The 20240-nt window shown below is 45.2% G+C and overlaps 1 protein-coding gene across 2 annotated transcripts in view; it reads right to left on the reverse strand.

Moving 5' to 3' along the window:
• The window catches only part of INPP5A (inositol polyphosphate-5-phosphatase A), a 764365-nt gene extending 744565 nt beyond the window's left edge, over window positions 1-19800 (reverse strand). The window contains exon 1 of one of the 2 annotated variants that reach the window (XM_033942100.1): window positions 18764-19800. In XM_033942100.1, coding sequence (XP_033797991.1) covers window positions 18764-18847 — 84 coding nt within the window. In that variant the 5' untranslated portion in view covers window positions 18848-19800. The remainder of the gene's footprint in view (window positions 1-18763) is intronic. The other variant, XM_033942101.1, reaches the window with a different exon arrangement.
• Between the last annotated feature and the right edge of the window lie 440 nt (window positions 19801-20240).

Here is a 20240-nt window from a genome sequence, read left to right on the forward strand (position 1 = left end):
TAGGGAGAAGGCCCTGGTGTAGCTATTAGAAGTACACCGAGGGAGGGAGAGAGATGGTGGACATTGGGATGGAGGGAAAAGAAAGGGAGAGAAGTTGGACCCAAGGGGTGGTGTGGAAGGAGGGGGGATAGAAATATTGGATATTTACATACTAGTCTTTAAGCCCGTTACATTAAGGGGTGCTAGAGTAGATGCCTGTCTGTCTGGGTATTTTTTTTTTGTCTCTCTCTCCTTGCATGCTGCCTGTCTTGTCATTTTTTCTGTCTGTGAATCTCCCTGTGCCTCCTTCCTATGTTCTTAGTGCCCCTTCCTATGTCCATAGTGCCCCCAGTGCCCCTTTCTATGTCCTTAGTGCCCCCAGTGCCTCCTTCCTCCCTCCCTCCGATGCCAGCCTGCCTTCCATTGAAACCCCTCCACCCCCTCCATTACCTCCCATCCCCCTTCCATTGAAACCCCCCCCATGCCAGCCTGCCTGCCTCCCATCCCCCTGAGCAGCATATTTCCATGGAACCCCCCCCCCATGCCATCCTGCCTGTCTGCCTTCCATTGAACCCCCCACCCCTCCTCCGATGCCAGTCTGCCTGCCTCCCATTCCCCTTCCACTGACCCCCCCCCCCCCGATGCCTACCTGCCTGCCTGCCTCCCATCCCCCTGGGCAGCATGTTTTTAACCCCCCCCCCCGCGCCGACCCTAGGAACACCACTAACATGCCGCGACTCCCCCTTCCCCCCTTAGGCACACCACTAACACACGGCGACTCCCCCCCTTACCCGGCACAACAGAATGGGGAGAATGTTTGTATTTCTTAGCTTTATGTGCCAAGATCTCCCAGGAAGAGAAAAGGGCTCGGAGTGGCCTCAAGGACAAAAGTTGAAAAATTGTCAAAAATGAACCAAATGCCAGTGAAATACTGAAATATAAGAAAAACAATGAAAATTAAGTGCAGAAAGGCACAAAAGAAGGAAAAAAGGTTGACGAGCTGAAGAGAAAACTGAAGACAGCTTCTCAGCTGCATGGAGAGCAAAGAACTGATGGCCCACAAGCCAACAATCAGATGGGAATGCACCAGCTCACATATGGTATGGGCTCTGCCTAAAATTTTAAAGTGACAGTGCACTTGGTAGTGTCCGTAACCAGATTCCATGGATGATGTCATCCACATGTGAAAATATCATGCCTGCTTGTCCTCAGAGATTTCTTAGGATATTCACTCTTACTAACTCAAGCCTGGTTATGTTGCCAAGTAGACCCAACACCATTACCTGTTGCACCAAGTCCTGCGTTACACTAAAGAACTAGATCTAAAATCTCTTATACAGATCAAAACTGGTAACCACATTTTCTGCTCCAAAGACAACTGTAGTCATAGAAGCATAATGGCAGATAAAAGCCAAATGGCCCAGTGTGCACATTTTAAAGATTGCTTTATCCCATATCCAACCATATTCTGAAGAATCTCCGTATACAAAACCCGATCACCCTGACATTGTGCGCTACCCAGTGGCTGCTGATTGACAAACAATGTATATTCAAAGGCCTAGTAATGGCCTACAAACTCTTCCGCGACATGGTACCAGCCTATATGGCCACCAAACTGCCACCCTATGCCCCAAATCGACCGCTCCACTCACAAGATGACAAACAATCATGCATGGCCTCGGAACAAGCCCTCTGCCTTGAGAACGCCCGAAAAAGATTTTACTTGCACTACCTACCGAGCCTCTGTATCAAACTACTTACCTGCATAAGATCATTAGATCCTCTATGACAGGGATCTCAAAGTCCCTCCTTGAAGGCCGTGATCCAGTTGGGTTTTCAGGATTTCCCCAATTAATATGCATTGAAAGCAGTGCATGCACATAGATCTCATGCATATTCATTGGGGAAAATCCTGAAAACCCGACTGAATTGCGGCCCTCAAGGAGGGACTTTGAGACCCCTGAGTATGCCAATCAAATTCCACGAACCTTCTGACAAATTGCCCGATCCTCCATTGCCTCAAATCTAAAACACTATGTGCTTTGCCCTATGCCTGACCATGCCATGTTTTCTCATACAATGTCCTTCCACACTCTGCCATCCTATTCACCATCTTTGTCCTACTATACTACTGTAAATACCATATTTACCATATTAGATTTGCCACCCTGTCTACCATGCTTCAATCTCTCATGCCAGGTCTGCCACACAATGTTTGCTGTTCCATGTCTTCTATGATATATTTCATCACACATGCTTGCCTTACCAATTTTGCCAAGTTGTGGCATACTATCTTATCCATGCTTTGTAATACTATGCTCACCATATGCATTTCTCACCATATATCATATTATATTTTGCCATATTTATTAACTATCTCCCCCCCCCCCCTTTTACTAAACCACAATGGCGGTTATTAGTGCAGGGAGCCACGCTGTATGCTTTGCATTGCTCCTGACGCTCATAGAGCTCCTATAAGTGTATGGAGCTGCGCAGAGCATTCATGTTTTGCCATCCCCATCAGCCAATGTTTTGCTATGCTACCTCCTACCATACTATGTCAGTATGCCGCAGGGGTTGGAATTGCAGCCTTGGCACCCCGAGGTTGTGGGTTCTGACACACGCTGCTCCTGGGTGGGTCACTTGTTCCCCCCTTGCCCCAGGTACATTAGATAGATTGTGAGCCCACTGGGACAGACGGGGAAAAATGCTTGAATACCTGAATAAAATCATGTAAACCGTTCTGAACTCCCCTGGGAAAATGGTATAGACCAGGGGTAGGCAATTCCGGTCCTCGAGAGCTGGAGCCAGGTCATGTTTTCAGGGTATCCAAAATGAATATGTATGAGATGGATCTGCATGCACTGCCTCCTTGAGATGCAAATCTATCTCATGCATATTTATTGTGGATATTATGAAAACCTGACCTGGCTCCGGCTCTCGAGGACCGGAATTGCCTACCCCTGGTATAGACAACTGAATAAATGAATAAATACTATTCCAAGCTACATCATCAAGTCTATGAAATAGCAAGGCAAGGGGAAAAAAAAGAAAAAGTTACTGGCGTAAGTACAGCCGAGTAAAAATACCAAATTGACAGTAACAACTGAAATGGAAAATGAAAGCAGCAGAGCTTTTCAGGACAAGCCAACAGTTGTGATGTCAGTGTTTTACTCAAGGGATGCAGGGGCTGGTTTTCCATCAGCAATTAAATGTTACTTGGCAAGACAGCTATCCCCTCCAGGCATGTAACAGGTAAAACCTGGAAATCCAGAGCGTATAAAATTAACAGGATTAAAATTTTACCACATGGAAAAAAAAATTAAAAATTTTCAAAATGCAGCAATACGAAGTCTACTGTAGTTATCTGAACAATAGTAACCTCCCCCCTCTTCCTCTCCAAGTGAAGAATGCTACCGCTCATACTAAACTAAAAATAAATACAAATAAAACCACAAGTCATGAGAATAGTATTTTGCAAACAACTATCCTATCTGGGGAAATGTTTTTCCTGCACTGTCAAAACGCTGCCTTATCTTGGGCCCTTCCTTCCTCTGAACAGCCCAAGTGTCTCAAAAAGAAACAGTAAATGTCAAAAATGTTAGTGTGTTATCTTCAGTTTTTGTAGTAGCTATGGAAAATTAAAGGAAACTAAACAAACAAGTCCCCGCTGTCTCTAAAAGCAAACTGATGTGCCATAAAAGGATCTAGAAAATGAATAAACAAAATAAGAAAAAGGGCAAAAAGCCACCTTAAAGGAAATACATAAAAGCCACTCCTTCAGTGGAAGATCTGTTATCGCACCACACACATTAAGGTCTCTTCAGGCGTAACATTCAGTCACAGAACAGGTCCAAGAAAAAAAGGAAGGCCAGACAACCAGTGCAGTGTAATAACCTAAACTAATATTTTTTATTAGCTGTATGTATAAAAGGATAGCATCTGCACTTTCCTAAAGCTACGAAAGTTTCAAAATTAAGTACGGTAACAGAACCAAGCTCTGCCCTTTTGAGAAAGAAAGTCACCACGGTCAACACAGCTATCTTTTATTAATCTGGCATTTGCATACTTTGATAAAGAAAATGTTTAATTTTACTATGAACTGGTATGGGCAGAAACAATCCCCGAACTCAAAATGGCTGCTAGAACTACCCCCACCTCTCCACTCCACGACAGTCCTGCGAGGCAGCCATTTTGACAGAGGACCTGGTGGAGGCAGGAGTGACCGAGGATTGCTTCTGCCCAGAAGAGGTCCCTGCACCACCAAGGTATTTAAAGTTAGGAGCAAGGAGGGTCTTTGGGTGATGGGAGGGCAGAGGGATGGCCATCTCAGCAGGAGCTGCTTTCTAGCAGTACAGGAAGAAGAGAGTAGTCATAAGGGGTTTTCTGCTTCAACTGAAAACGCACTGGCATTTTCGGCAAAAACCAAAGACCCGGATTTCAGGCCACTTTCATTGTCAAAGCCAAAACAAAACTTCAGTCGGCCTCTACATCAAAGTTCATTTGATACCCCCACTTAATGCAATAGGTCAAAGCGTCTGACAGAACTAAGGGCTAGATTCACTAAGCAAACCGATCGCGTACTGATCGGTTTGCGACCCCTTTGCAACCCGATTTCCCTCTGACCTGATTCACTAACCTCTGTCTCAATCATCCTCCGATCCGCGCATGCAAATGTAGGAGAACAGCATTCAAATGTAGGCAGGCAGCGATTCACTAAACAAAATTAGGGACACCGACTGGGCTGACTGATCCAAAAATAAGTGACTGCTGAGGACCAGTCGCTCAGGTCCTTTCCGACTGCCCTGCCTTCTGCCGCCCTGCTTCTCTGCCACCAACTTTCCAGCTCTGTCTGCCCCATTGCCACCCTGCTTCTGCCCCAATCTCCTGCTCTCAGCTCCTGACTTTCCAGCTCTGTCTGTCTCGACTCTCCTCCTCTCTCTCCCCTCCCCCCCCCAACTTTCCAGAACTCTGCCCCGATTGCCTTCCCCACAGTGCGAGCCCGTGATTTTAAACTGCAAGTTTAAAGCTGGGCTCGCAAAAGGTTGCTGCTGCTTTAAGCATGCGCAGACCATCTACAGAAGGTCTGCGAATGTGTCGGGATCGCTATAGAGCGATCCGGGCGCTTGGTTGGGGGCGTGATTCCGATCACCCTCATTTGCATGAGGGCGATTTGTGAATCAGCCTCCCAGACACGGATTGGATTCCTCACGGATCTGATCCGATCCATGCCCTTAGTGCAGGGGTGTCAAAGTCCCTCCTCGAGGGCCGCAATCCAGTCGGGTTTTCAGGATTTCCCCAATGAATATGCATGAGATCTATTAGCATACAATGAGAGCAGTGCATGCAAATAAATCTCATGCATATTCATTGGGGAAATCCTGAAAACCTGACTGGATTGCGGCCCTCGAGGAGGGACTTTGACACCCCTGCCTTAGTGAATCTAGCCTAAATATCTCAAAGAAAAGAATGCCAATAATAAAAGGAAAGATAATACATTCAGGCAGATAAAACACTCATACACAACGGCACCGTTTTTGCCAGCACATCAGTGTTGTATGCCAAGACTCCAAGAAGTTGCTTACACTAAGCCAAATCACTACAATAAATGATTTTACATACTGTATACGAGGGCTGACTGAAAGGTAATGAAACTGCCTCTTGTTTTCTTTCCCAGAAGTAGATATGGCAACACTGTTCTGGTTCTTGTGAAGCTTATACAATGGATGTTTCTGAACCTCAAGTCAGTGGCGTACCTAGGGGGGGGGCGGGGGGGGCGGGCCGCCCCGGGTACCAGCCCTAAGGGGGTGTTCCCGGCCTTGCCGTTCAGTCCCCCGCCACCCCCGAAGGACCGCTCGCCCCACTGACCTTCCTGCACCACCTGTGAAGCAGCCCGCAGCAGGATCGCGAAGTCAGCGTCAGCATCCCTGCGCTGCTTCCTGCGCCGCGATCCCGCCCCTCCTCTGACGTCAGAGGAGGGGCGGGACCGTGGCGCAGGAAGCAGCGCAGGGATCGCTGACGCTGACTTCGCGATCCTGCTGCGGCTGTTCATAGGTGGTGCGGGGAGGCCAGGGGGGCGAGCGGTCCTTCGGGGTGGGTCGGGGCATCAGGCCTTCAGGGTGGGGCGGGCGGGCAGGCAAGCAGGCTTTCAAGGGGGAGGGGGTGACAGGCAGGCAGGCAGGCCTTCAAGGGGGGACAGGCCTTCGGGGGGGGGTGCAGACCTTCAAGGGGTGCAGGCCTTCAAGGGGGGCAGGCAGGCCTTCAGGGGGGTGCAGGCCTTCGGGGGGGGTGTAGGCCTTTGGGGGGGTGCAGACCTTCAAGGGGGTGCAGGCCTTCAAGGGGGGAAAGGCAGGCAGGCCTTCAAGGGGGGGACAGGCCTACAAGGGGGGGGGACAGGCCTACAAGGGGGGGGACAGGCCTACAAGGGGTGGGGGACAGGCCTACAAGGGGTGGGGGACAGGCCTTCAAGGGGGGGTGCAGGCCTTCAAGGGGGGGTGCAGGCCTTCAAGGGGGGTGCAGGCCTTCAAGGGGGGGAAAGGCAGGCAGGCAGGCCTTAAAGGGGGGACAGGCCTACAAGGGGGGGACAGGCCTACAAGGGGGTGGGACAGGCCTTCAAGGGGGGGACAGGCCTTCGGGGGGGTGCAGACCTTCAAGGGAGTGCAGGCCTTCGGGGGGGGGTGCAGTCCTTCAAGGGGGTGCAGGCCTTCAAGGGGGGGAAAGGCAGGCAGGCAGGCCTTCAAGGGGGGGACAGGCCTACAAGGGGGGGAGAAGCTACAAGGGGGTGGTACAAGCCTTCAAGTGGGGGACAGGCCTTCGGGGGGGGGGTGCAGACCTTCAAGGGAGTGCAGGCCTTCGAGGGGGGTGGTGCAGGCCTTCAAGGGGGTGCAGGCCTTCAAGGGGGGACAGGCCTTCAAGGGGGGAAAGGCAGGCAGGCAGGCCTTCAAGGGGGGACAGGCCTACAAGGGGGGGGGGGAGAAGCTACAAGGGGTTGGGACAGGCCTTCAAGTGGGGGACAGGCCTTCGGGGGGGTGCAGGCCTTCGGGGGGTGCAGACCTTCAAGGGGGGGACAGGCAGGCAGGCCTTCAAGGGGGGGACAGGCCTACAAGGGGAAGGGACAGGCCTTCAAGGGGGGTGCAGGCCTTCAAGGTGGGACAGGCAGACCTTTAAGGGGGGACAGGCCTTTGGGGGGGGGACCATGATTTAGAAGTACACGGAGGGAAGGGGGTGTTCAAAGAGACATGCATATGCCAAACTTTGGGGGGGGGGGAAGAAATAATGGGTCTGAAAATAGAGGAGAGGGAGAGAGATGATGGACCATGGGATTTAGGGAGGGAAGGAACAGAAAGGGAGAGAAATTGGACACAAGGGATGGTGTGGAGGAGGGATAGAGATACTGGATAGGAGGGTAATTAGGAAAAGAAACGGAGAGATGGTGGACTCTGGGATGGTGGGGAAGGAGGGAGAGATGCCGGATGAAAGGGTATTTAAGAAAAGGTGGATCTGTGGAGGGAGATGAAAAAAAGGAAAGATACCAGACTTCCTGGGAAGGGAAGGGAAATGGAAAGGGAGGACAGAGTTGGCAGATGGATGGTTAGCATGCAGAAAGAAGGAGACCCTGGCAAGCAAGTTATCAGAAGAAAACCAGAGCCTTGGACCAACAAGATTTGAAATATAACCAGACAACAAAAGGTAGAAAAATTAATTTTATTTTCTGTTTTGTGATTATAACATGTCAGATTTGAAATGTGTATCCTGCCAGAGCTGGTGTTGGACTGCAAACGTGAGCTAGGATTTAACAGAAAGAGGAAAAGTCCTTTTTGTTTCTTTATTTTATTTACACCACAGCGCCAGTGTGGTTAGGAGAAGCCAAAGGGGGTGAAAAAGCTATAAAACCCACCAGGAGTTTTGAAAAAAATCACCCAACTGGGCAGGAAAATCGAATTGAAAAACCAATTCAATAGGGCTGAATCGAATCAAAATTTTTTTTTCCTGTATCTGGCAGCATTAGTTTGCGCTACTGTCTTAGACTTTAGGACCTGGGATTGGGGAGAGATGGCATCCTCAGTACTTTATAATGCAAATGAAACGAGGATTTGGTCAGACTTTTGAAGGGTCTGCAGAAAAAAAAATATTGTATAGGCCGGGGACATGAGACAGCAGGAAATGGGAACTTTTCTTCCTTCTATTTTTGTGAATGGAAAGGCTGAGGATGTCAGAGAGGTCAGTTAAAATATGTGCTTTATAAGAAAATATAATAATGTGTTTTATAAAGTTTATAGCATAGCTGGCCTACCCAGTGAGGTGTTCCTAGTGGTGATGGTGGCAGCGTGTCAATGTGTTGAGAGGAAGAGGTGGTCTGGGAAATTCTGCTGAGCAAACTCCGGGCCCATTTCCACCCCCCAGTTAGTCCACTCCACTCAACTGATTCACACACTGAGTGGGTCTTTGGGTGTTGTTTTGGGATCTCTTCCAGTGGTTTATCTCCTTCTGGTCCAAGGAAGGAAACTTTGTTATCCTTAGCATTGACCTACAGAATATGTTTGTAACAGCGCTGCTTGTGTGGCATTAGGCTATGTAGTGATCGAAAGAAAAAAACAGACCTTTGCACATTTTTGCACTATATGGTGGGTGTATGAGGAGATTCACATTTCCTGCACAGCTAAGTCCATGTGAAGTTACCTTGTGCTGTATTTGACATCTAGCAAGGTCTCTGTTTGAAAGGAAAGATCTAAACTTAAAAATGAAGTGGCCAGAAGTTATGGTAAAAGCAGATAGTGTAGCTGGTTTTAAGAAAGATTTGGACAAATTCCTGGAGGAAAAGTCCATAATCTGTTATTAAGACATGGGGGAAGTGTCTGCTTGCCCTGGATCGGTAGCATGGAATGTTGCTACTCTTTGGGTTTTGACCAGGTATTAGTGTCCTGGATTGGCTACCATGAGAATGGGCTACTGGGCATGATGGACCATTGGTCTGACCCAGTTAGGCTATTCTTATGTTATGTTCTCATCTGTAGGGGCCTTTGTTTTCACTTCTTATTTTAATGTATTTTTTTTCTGGGAACTTATCTCAGTGTTTTTTATAATGAGAACAAAAATGGAAGAGAATTAATGTGTGTGGAATGGGGGGTAACTAATTTCTTCAGCTAAATAATTCAATCCACTTCAAACAGACATAGGAGAACTTGTGCACCATTCACACACCCTCCAACCAAAAACGTCAAAAGAAAAAAACTGTTCGACAACCTCCTAGCCATTCGAGCTGCAACACTCGACCCCCAACTCTACAACCAATTGATATCAACCACAGACTGCAAAACCTTCAAAAAGAAATAAAAACCCTTCTATTCAAAAAACACATAAAACCGAACTAACACAATCAGAACTGTCCCAAGCATCACCTGCAACTACTCCATATGTACTTCTAATGTCATGACAATTTAGACATAATTTATGTTATGTTATGTTTGGAATAATGGTTACATATATGAGGTTCAATAAAAGAAAATTTTCACTGCCTGTTTCTATTCTGACCATTTATTCCATTTCATGGTTATTGCAAAAAAAAAAAAAAAAAAAAAATTTTTTACATGGGGGGGGGGGGGGGTGGTACGCCACTGCCTCAAGTCAGACTGTTGGGTCACAGTGAGAGGAAGAACTTTGTTTGTTTCGTCATGGCAGATGAGGAAGACTCGTCTGTGAGAGTATGCCAGAGGTATGAGATTGAGTTTTGCATTAAAACTTGGAAAGAGCGGCTATGAAACTCTTGAAATGTAACAGCAAGAATATGGTGGTGAAACGAGGAAAGAGGTTCTCTTCAGATGATGAAGTGAAAAATGCCACAGCCGCAGCACTAAAAGTGACGTTGCAAAACCAGCCTACTGCACATCTGAATAGTGTTTCAAATGCTGCAAAAAAAAAAATTAAAAAAAAAAAAAAAAGAAAGGTACTGAATGTGAAGGATGCTATTTTGAAAAGAAAAAAGTTCAGATCCTATGGAGTCACCTGATTGTGAATTTAAAAAACCAAACAAACAGTCTTTTTTCAATCAGCCCTCGTATTTTTTATTTATTTATTGGGATTTATTAACCACCTTTTTCATGGAGAGATTCACCCAAAGCGGTTTACAATAGTAATCATGCACTCTTATATATTTTCCTTACCCGTCTTGGCAAGCTCAAAATCTAACTTGGTTCCTGGGGCAATGTAGGGATTAAGTGACTTGCCCAGAGTCACAGCAGGATGGGATTAAACTCATAACCTCAGGGTGCTGTGTGACCCAATGCAGGCTTTTGTGGCAAAACCCAGCCAAGTTGGGTCATCCTTCTAATAAAGACTATTGGCGACATCTCATAGTCGTCTTCCCTTTTGGCTATCTTTGCTTCTTCAGTGTGGTCTTGATTTATTATGGTACATGTCATAACATTGAGCCAATGCAAATGCTGCATGACTGACATGCTAGCAATTAGCTCAAATCATAAGCCCTAGTTTTGGCAAAGGAAAATCCATTCGAACCCTTGCATCCCCCCCACACACATGCCAGGTGAAACAAAATTTTACTCTCTTTTTCATAGCAATTTGGAATACCTCTTTCTTATCTGAAATACTTTGCTAGCTGTGCTATCCCTTTCTTATTAACTGATGAAGTTTCTTCATATTTTATTTTACTTAGATAGCAGGCAGCTTTGCTATGTGACCAGAAAAAGGTGGTATAGCAATTTTAAAAAAGCTTCTGATGGCAGCTAGGTTCCCCCATCTTCAGCTGCTTGGGTATGCCTTTTTATATTGAGCTAGATCGTATAAACCAACAATAACTAGGTTGATATATCAGTATTCTAAGAGCCTTAATCGAAATACCTCAGCCCCACCACAGATCTTTCACAGACTTCATACTTGCGAGTCGGATGACTGCGGCGACCTCGGGAGACCCTTGAGACAGCACATGTAGTGCGAAACATGTCGGGTCGGACTCCCAGGTTTAGCTGTGTGTAGATGTTAAGTATACAATCTTATACACTTTTTATAACTTTCTATTTATTGATAAGTAAAAAATCAAAATAAAAAATTAAATTAAATCAAAAAATAAAAAATATTTAAATGAATACAATCACGGCGATTTGAGACGATTTACCAATGATGAAGCACCACGTAAATCTCCCGCTTTAGAAATTATTATTGCGGTGGAGTGGTGGGGCTGAGGTATTTTGATTAAGGCTCTTAGAATACTGATATATCAACCTAGTTATTGTTGGTTTATACGATCTAGCTGAGTGGGTTGGTTACACAACTATATAAATTACTGGTTCCAGATTAATTTTTATATTGAGCGACATTTCCATGCATGCATCTCAAAGCTTTAAAGGTGGACATTTTGGCCCTTTAGCAATGTTGCTAGGGAAACCAGCAAGGTGTATTATGGGTATGAAGAGGGAATTTAAAAAATATCAAAAACATGCTAGATTGCAGTCCATAGGCCCAATGTGCCCACTTCTGCAGTACAGGGAAAGGAATCAGGATCTAGATCAGTAGTTTCAAACCCACGGCCTGGGGGCTACATGCGGCCCACCAGGTACTATTTTGAGGCCCTCAGTATGTTTGTCATAATCACAAAAGTAAAATAAAACAGTTTCTTGATCATATGTCTCTATAGCTATAAATGACAATATTATTATTAAGACTTAGCCAAAAGGAAAGATTTATAAAGAGGGTTTTTTACCTCATGCAAAATTGTCATTTCTTTAATAAGGCATTAGCTATTTTTTTTCTGAGGCTCTCCAAGTACCTACAAATCCAAAATGTGGCCCTGCAAAGGGTTTGAGTTTGAGACCACTGATTTAGAAGATGGTGCCTCTCTCAATAGTTCAAGGTGAATTACATTCAGATACAGTAGGTATTTTCCTCTCCCCAAGTAGCCTACCTTATGCACCTACTCAGTCTGAGTTAGCCGACTTCTTGCATTACCTGGCAGCTTTTATCAAAAGGGGCTTCTCTACTAAAACAGAGAAATATACTTCTAAACAAGTGACAGTAAAAAGCACCACAGCTTTAGAAAAATGAACTAGTCCAATATTTGCTAAACTAGTTAACAGGCTACCAGCCTTCCTCTCTCCCATAAGAATCAGAAATTGTACTCTTTTTTTTCTTCCTACATGCGCAAACATTTTAATTACACAGTATTTTCCAATAATTCTGGGGTTTGGGGGTTTTTTTTTTTTGTTTTTTTTTAAATCAAAGCTATAATCAGATATGTTGCCTAACACTGACCTTTATAATTGTAACATGAATCTATCTGGCAGGATTTGTCCTTGAGAAGGTTCAGTTCACAGGTTCACAGCAGCAGCCAAGAGGAATGTAAACAGCAGTTTAAAATATATAGGAATAAGCATCTTTCCTGAGCACCCAATGGGCTGTGTTACTGGCACATAGCAGAACTTATCACGGGAAATCTACAGGGTTAAGACATGTACTGCAATCCCATTTAGGTTGTCCTCCTTCAAGAGGAGCCTTTAGCACTATTTTCAAGAAACTAAGACCCTCTTTTATGAAGCCACGTTAGCGGGTTTTTTTTATCGTCAGCCACAGCGGTAAAAGTTCTGACGCTCATAGGAATTCTATGAGCAGAGTTTTTACTACCGTGGCTGGCGATAAAAATCCCTAATGTGGCTTCATAAAAGGGGGGGGAGGGGTGTAAAGAAACCATGAGCTTATCTGAAAGAACAAAATGCATGTATGATTTTTTTTAAATACTAAATCGAAAGTAATGTAAAAGTCAAAATATGAGTCATAAATAGCAAAACAAGCTCTCAACTTCCATACATAAGAAATAAGTAAAAAAATAGGGAAATCAAGTTTAACCAAATAACAAGCAATATTCAATAGCTACTACTTAATATACCATTAAAATGTTTTAGGCCTTTTCTGTAACAAGCATAATTGGTCTCAGCCTAAAATCACAGCACAGAATAAAAGGGAAACAAGTCAAAAAGCAGCTGTCCTAAGCATTGTACAAAGGCATGTTTTGATGAGCGAGTGTCTGGGATGCAAGTGTGTGATAGCTAGTACAATAGACTCAATTAAGGGATTGATAGAGATGCCAGATATATGTAGTTTCAGGCCTAATTAATACTATACCCTATACTATTATATACCATAAATTGTTCCAAAGCGTGGGTGTACTCAGATGTGGTGTGCCAAGTTTACACTTAAATTTCACCAGAAATTGATTTTATTTTCATTTTTATTTACAGTACTACAGTATTTCTTTGATTTTTTTCTTTTGCTGGTTGCTTGAGTTCTGGTTAACAGAGAGTCTACTGTATATGTAAATGACAGGGTGGCTTACACACAAGCAGCTAAGCAAGGGAAGTGTGCAAGGGGGCATAGCTCTGTAGTAGGTGAGAGATCAGCATTCTGCCCCTTTCTTACCCTACTCCTCCAGCACCCCCCCCCCCTTTTCCCTGAAGCACTTTCCTGGCCATTATAGTTTGGGCCATGGTTGGGACGCCAGTGGCACAGTGGCGTACCAAGGGGGGAGGGGCGGGGGGGGGCAGTCCGCCCCCGGTGCATGCCCCAAGGAGATGCACAGCTGGCCACCCACCGGGTAATAGTCTGCCGCCAGGGAAAGGCTTCCACTGCCGTCATCGGCAACAAGCCGGCCGAGTTCTCCCTTCTTTTCTTCCCTGCAGGACTGACCAACTCTCGCTGCCCGACATCGAGAGGACGTTCTGGGCCAGCCAATCGCTGCCTGGCTGGCCCGGAACATCCTCTCCGACTTTAGAATTGACGTCGGACAGCAAAGAGTTGGTCGGTCCCACAGGGAAGATAAGCAGGGTGAACTCAGAGCCGGCCTGTTCCCGATGGGCAGTGGCTGCCTATTCCCCAGCGGCGGTGGCAGCATTTTCCCAATGGCAGTGGCATAGGGGAGGGAGAAAGAAAGAAATGGGGGGAGGGGGGAACATGGGAGCCAGAAAGAAAGGGGGCAGGGTGAAACAAAGAAAAATAAAAAAATGGGGCACAGATAGAGAGAGAGAAAGACAGACAGAGAGAAAGAAAGGGGGCATGGAGAGAGAAAGAAAGAAGGGGGCAGGATGAAAGAAAGAAAAAGTTGGGGAAGGGAATGAGGTCTGGAGGAGAGGAAGCATACAGGAGGCTGAAAGAAGGGAAGAAATATTGGATGCAGTCAGAAGAATAAAGTGCAGAGACTGATGAAATTACCAAACAAAGGTAGGAAAAATGATTTTATTTTCAATTTAGTGATCAAAATGTGTCCGTTTTGAGAATTTATATATGCTGTCTATATTTTGCACTATGGCCCCCTTTTACTAAACTGCAATAGCGGTTTTTAGCGCAGGGAGCCTATGAGCGTTGAGAGCAGCGTGGGGCATTCAGTGCAGCTCCCAGCGCTAAAAAACGCTATCGCGGTTTAGTAAAAAGGGAGGGGGTATATTTATCTATTTTTGTATAGTTGTTACTGAGGTGACATTGCATAAAGTCATCTGCCTTTACCTCTTTGAAAACCCACGGAATATAAATGATAATTAACATTTTCTCTGCGTACAGTGTGCATTGTGTTTTTAAAATTTTATTGTTGGTAGATCATTTTGACTTGGCCACGAAGGTAAGGGGGAGGGAGGGAGGGGAGCTGTTGAAAGACATCTAGTAATCCTTGCAGGCTTGACTGTGCAGGGAATTATTTTTGTAAAATCATGTTTTGTTATGTGACTGGCATTATTTAGATTTTAATGTTTATGAATGAATAGAATGAAAATGATATAAAATTACTTGCTTGTTTTTATGTGCGTGTACTGAAGGAAAGTGAAGAGAGAGTGGGCTGAGGACGTTGAAGGGAAACAGGGAAGAGAGAGTGGGGAGAAGACGCTGATTTATAAATTGACAATTGTACAGAATATTGTTTCTTTTTACACTTTAATATAATAAGTTCAATATAAAACAATTTAAGGCTTGTGTGGATGGAATCAGGTGGTTTGCGGGGATGGGGACTGAGCTTACGAGGATTAGTCCAATAAAATAGTATTTTCTTATTTCTCATTATTTGTTTTATTTTTATTTGTTAATTTGTAAATTGGTGATTGTTATGTATCAGTTTTTTCAAATTTACATCTACTGTCTTTATATTTTGCACAGTATTTGAGGACATTTATTACTGTTTTGTGGTGTTGTAGTGTTGCATTGTATGCAGAGTCTGGTTTCTTGGCGGTTCAGTTTAACTTTTGTCTACATATTTCTATTTTTAGTTTGATAATTCCATATTGGGCGAGGATGTATCTGTCTGTGTGTATGAAAGGGACATGGCTTTCTGATAGCATTGACTGTACAGGATCAATTGACTGTACAGGATCTGGCTTGTTTAGTTTTACAATGTATGTGTTGGTGTTCTAGTGCTCACTGCAGTGTTTAAGTTGCTGCCTTTTTGTAGGTACACGCTTGTGCGATATGTGGCTTGTTATTAAAAATCATATTTTTCATATAGATGGGGGGTGTCAAAAAATGATGGGCCCCGGGTGTCACATATGCTAGGTACGCCACTGCAGTGGCACATCCATGCCTCCACAGGTCTTCTTCATCCTTGTCACTGGGAAGCAGGGTCTGAACATAAGAATAACCTTAATGGATCAGACCTAAGGTCCATCAAGCCATGTAGCCCATTCTCACGATGGCCAATCCAGGTCACTAGTACCTGGCCAAAACCCAAAGAGTAGCAACATTCCATGCTACCGATCCAGGGCAAGCAGTGGCTTCTCCCATGTCTTAATAACAGACTATGGACTTTTCCTCCAGGAATTTGTCCAAACCTTTCTTAAAACCAGCTACGCTATCCACTTTTACCACAACCTCTGGCAACGCGTTACAGAGCTTAACCATTATGAGTGAAAAAAATATTTCCTCCCACTGGTTTTAAAAGTATTTCCCTCCAGTCTTTGTAATTTTTGATGGAGTTAAAATAAAAAACAAAGAAAACGATCCACTTGTATTTGACTTCCCCACTTATTACTTACTCACTGCTCCAGCGTCTGTGCATGTATAATATAAGCCTACAAAAAAGGGAAGGGATTTGTGCAATTACAATCCAAACACTTTGCATACTATACAGGTACGTATTTTGTACCTGAGGGAGAGCCTAGAGTCATAAGAGCTGAAATGGGAATTGAACTCGGTTTTCAGGCCACTCTTCTGCTCCGACAGACACAGCTTTCATACAAGATACTAATGCAATAAATATCTGAAAATGCCAAAGAGTGAACGTTTTACAGTTCAACACTGAAAATAAATTATGTAAAACAAAATTCATTTAGTACAGTAAGCATTCTGAATTTTATGACTTATCAAGATCTAGGGGTACCCAAGATAAAACAAAGCAATGTCTAAGCACCACACATAAGCAGCATTCCAGAAAATGTTGTACACACTGTCATGTCAAAAATATGCAGCCACAGATGTCCAGTTTATATACACAAAAATAATTCTATCTAATAATTTCTGGTGTAAATTCATTCTGTACCTTCTACAGTCCATGTCGATGCTCAAACTCGTTCACCATTTTCTTCAATGGTTAAACTTTTTTTTTTAATTCATATGCTATATGTCATTCAAATTAGAAAAAAAAACCTGGGTTTTTTTTTGGGAGGAGGGGGGTCTGGAGGTTTAATATCAGCACAAGTTCAAATCCTGGCATGGGCAAATTCATCTTTCATACAACGAGTGTCAATATTAATAGGAAAACACAACTGCTCCATTTTTCCTAAAAGTGTGGTGTGGAAAAATATATTTAGAGCAGTCAGAGGTGTAACTAAACAAAATTTGATTATGCAAAAAAAAAAAAAAAAAAAGTAGTTCTGACATTTGGAGGTCCTTTTACTAAGGTGCACTAGCCGTTTTAACACGCGCTAAACGCTAAGGTGTCCGTTATAGTCTATGGATGCGTTAGCGTTTAGCGCGTGCTAATATTTAGTGTGCGCTAAAACAGCTAGCGCGCCTTGGTATAAGGGCCCCTTGAGACAAATGGATGTCAACTATAGAAAGAGGCTAATGAGACAATGCTGATTTTCTGGAATTAAATCCACTACTGTATATCTACTTTGCCCCCCCCTCCCCTTTTAAAACATAAGAAATAGGAGCCAGTCTGCTTCTTTATTAAAAGCAAAGACTTTCCTCCAGCAACATTTCTTTTTACCACACAAACCAGGGCTGTCTCTTAATTAGGTACTGCACAAATAAGGACCTGTAAGTAACACCAAAAGCAGAGAACATAAGCCCTGAAGCAATGTAGAAGGTCTGTATACTAGAGCAAAAGCTAATGTTCTTTGCTAAGGGCATCATTCTCTGCTCTAATTTGTTCTAAAAGTAGAACTGTTTTGCGCTTTTTGATCTACATGGTAAATGCAATGTAATCCTATAATTATCGGGGGGGGGGAGGGGATTTATCCCATGCATACCACCAGAGAGTAAGATAACTGATTTATTGGTCTGCCAGAAATTCTGTTTCTGGAAAAAGAAAAACACCCTACCCACACTGATTTGCAGCCTACCAAGAGGACTGCAATGAGGGCTAGCAGTTCATGAGATTAAATAAAAAGATATTCCCAAGAAAACCAGATGTAGAGCATTTCTACCGTCTACAATACAACATAAAATAATGTTTATGTAGGCATATGGAGAAATATGGGTCATATAATACAGACTGGGAATAGTGTAATCTGTACACTAAGGATGCCTAGTAAAAACCAGAGCTAGACCAAAAAAAAAAAAAAAAAAGAAGGGAAACATATTTCGTCAACATTTTGAAAAAGGGAGTTAGAACAGCAGACTTCCGAACCGCTCACAAGTCAACTAAAAGTTAAAGCCCAAATCACTCGGGCTGCTGTCAAATGTGCAATTATGGCAAATGTCTACTCAAAAGGACTTCAAAAAGATCAGAACCGGAGCACATTAGGAAGTGGAAGTCTGAAACAAAAAAAGCACAGCCTCCTGCTGCTGCAACTAAGTCGAACAGCCCTAATCTCAGGAAAGTTACTCCACAGTTATTTAGAACTACACAGTACATTTGCCTACGGGACTACAAGAAACTGTGGGAAAGATCCCAGCAATAGAATCAACGTGCTTAGGGATGCTTCGTTACATTTGTTGATTAAGTACGTCTTAAAACTTTAATATAAAAAAAGAGTCAAATTTAAAAGATGGGGGAGAGAGTTAAAGCATCTTTAAAAAAAAAAATAAAAAATCGGTCACTTACATCTTACTATTTTAGAAGTAAGCAAGCACTGCCTGGGGCCATGAATTATTCGCCTAAAAGGTTTGGGGACGGTAATGACAGTGCGAGCACACGTGAGCAAGAACAATGCACTTAAGGACCGGAGCAGATCGCAGGGGCAGTGAAGCCCGAATTCTACTCGGAGGAGGGTGGTGCAGCTGATCGGTCTCAGCCCTCACACCACAGCAGATCCAAGGGATGATGCCCGGGGGGGGCAGAACCAGCAGGAAAGTTTCCCGATCACTTGGAATCCTGCAGCAAAGACTGCTCTACCACCGCTGCGGGGCAAGCGCAGAGCCAAAGCCGGGTACCGTCCCCTACCCTCCATTGATTAGCAGCCTTTCTCGGCCCGGCACCCCACCAGCTATCTCCTCCGGTCCAGGAGCAACATTACAGCCGCGCCGGAGTACCCCCCCCCCCTCTCCTCCGGTGCACCGCCTGCCGGAGGCCGGGACGCGCAAGCCGGGGAGAAGAGTCTCGCAGCAGTGCCACGGGAACAGCAGCGCGTTCACTACTCACATCGTCAAAGAGGGTCCCGACGTTGGCGGTGACTAGCAGGATCGCAGTGCCCGGAGCCCCCGCCGGAGCCGCTTTCACCGCCATCGCTTCCCGGAGTCGAAGGACAAGTCGGGGGATGAAGCGTTCACCAGGCAGCCCAGTAACCCCTCCAGCCGCGCCGAGCTCCCGTGGCCAAGTGCCGGGCGGCAACGCTCGCTCATCCGCGCCGAGCCCGCCCGCAGCAGCAGCAGCAGCTCCCAGTCCGCCGGAGGGAGGGAGAAGACGCGCTCTAAAGCCGCTGCCGCGCCGCAGCCATGACGCGGCTGTCAACGAAGTTCCCGCGAGTGTGTGGCTGCAGACAGTCCTGGAGCAGCGCCAGCGTTCCCCCCCCCCTCCTCCCCCCTGGGGGAGGGGCTTGAGCGGCCTGACACAGAGACCCGCGCGCCGCCACTGCCAGCGCCGCAGCACCGGGGAGGGAATCCGCGCTGTGTGACGTCACGGGCCCAAGCAGCGCCGACCAGCTCTTAAAAGGGCAACGCCAGGGAAAAGGGTGGACACCCCTCCCCCCTGCAGTCGGAACGTGTGAGTTACGGGGCTCTTGGTCCTCGAGGAACTGACCTTAAGGGACGCGCTCCCTTACCAGCTACGGCGTGGTAGGCCAAAGCTGCATGTTGAAAAGGGGATTTTCCTGTTTTGTGAATATTGCTATAAACTTGTTAATATTCTTATTTTCAGTCAACAAGCAGGGTTTAGTCAAGCTCAGGAGGGTGTGACGTCATCTCTCTTCACCAGGACCTTGCTGCAGCTCTTCCTGAGCTAAGAACTTGCTCTAAAGTTTGCTACACGCCAGCCCTTTGCCTCCCGTTGCTGTCTCCTCTTTACTGGGCAGACACAAACACAAAGCTCGCTCATCTATTTCAGAAGACTTTACTTCTGTGCTTTTCTGGCACTTCTTCCTCATTCTTTTCTTTCATCTATTTCTTTAATTGCTTCAGTGCTGTCTGCATCATTATACATGTATCTTCATTTTCATAGGGACTTTCTGCTGAAAGGTTAATTTTCAGCCATGTTTTTTGTCAAAAAATGACCATGTGTTTTTGGTGAAAGCTGAAAATGTATGTTTTGTTTCCTTTGTCTCCTCCCTATCTCTATCCCCCCTCCCCCAATAAAACAGGATTTGGGCCTCCTCCCAGGCTTCTCAGGCTCTATTTTACAATCCCTGGTGGTCTAGGGGTCCCCAGGTACTACAGCCCATTCCAACTGTGCTCTCAAAATGGCTGCCACAACTAGAGTGTTGCTCCTGCCCTGACTACACTACACTATACACGGTCCCGCTGGGGATGAGCGATCACAACCTGATCAACTTTAAACTTGAAATCGGGAAAGGGAAACATACCAAAACCTTAACCATGACCTTAAACTTTAAAAAGGGAAGATACGATAGCATGAGAGCCATGGTGAAACAACGGCTCAAGAAAAAGATGAACAAAGTTAAAAC

Source organism: Geotrypetes seraphini, chromosome 4 (genome assembly GCF_902459505.1).
Source record: "Geotrypetes seraphini chromosome 4, aGeoSer1.1, whole genome shotgun sequence".
In the NCBI taxonomy this organism is placed as follows: domain Eukaryota; kingdom Metazoa; phylum Chordata; class Amphibia; order Gymnophiona; family Dermophiidae; genus Geotrypetes; species Geotrypetes seraphini.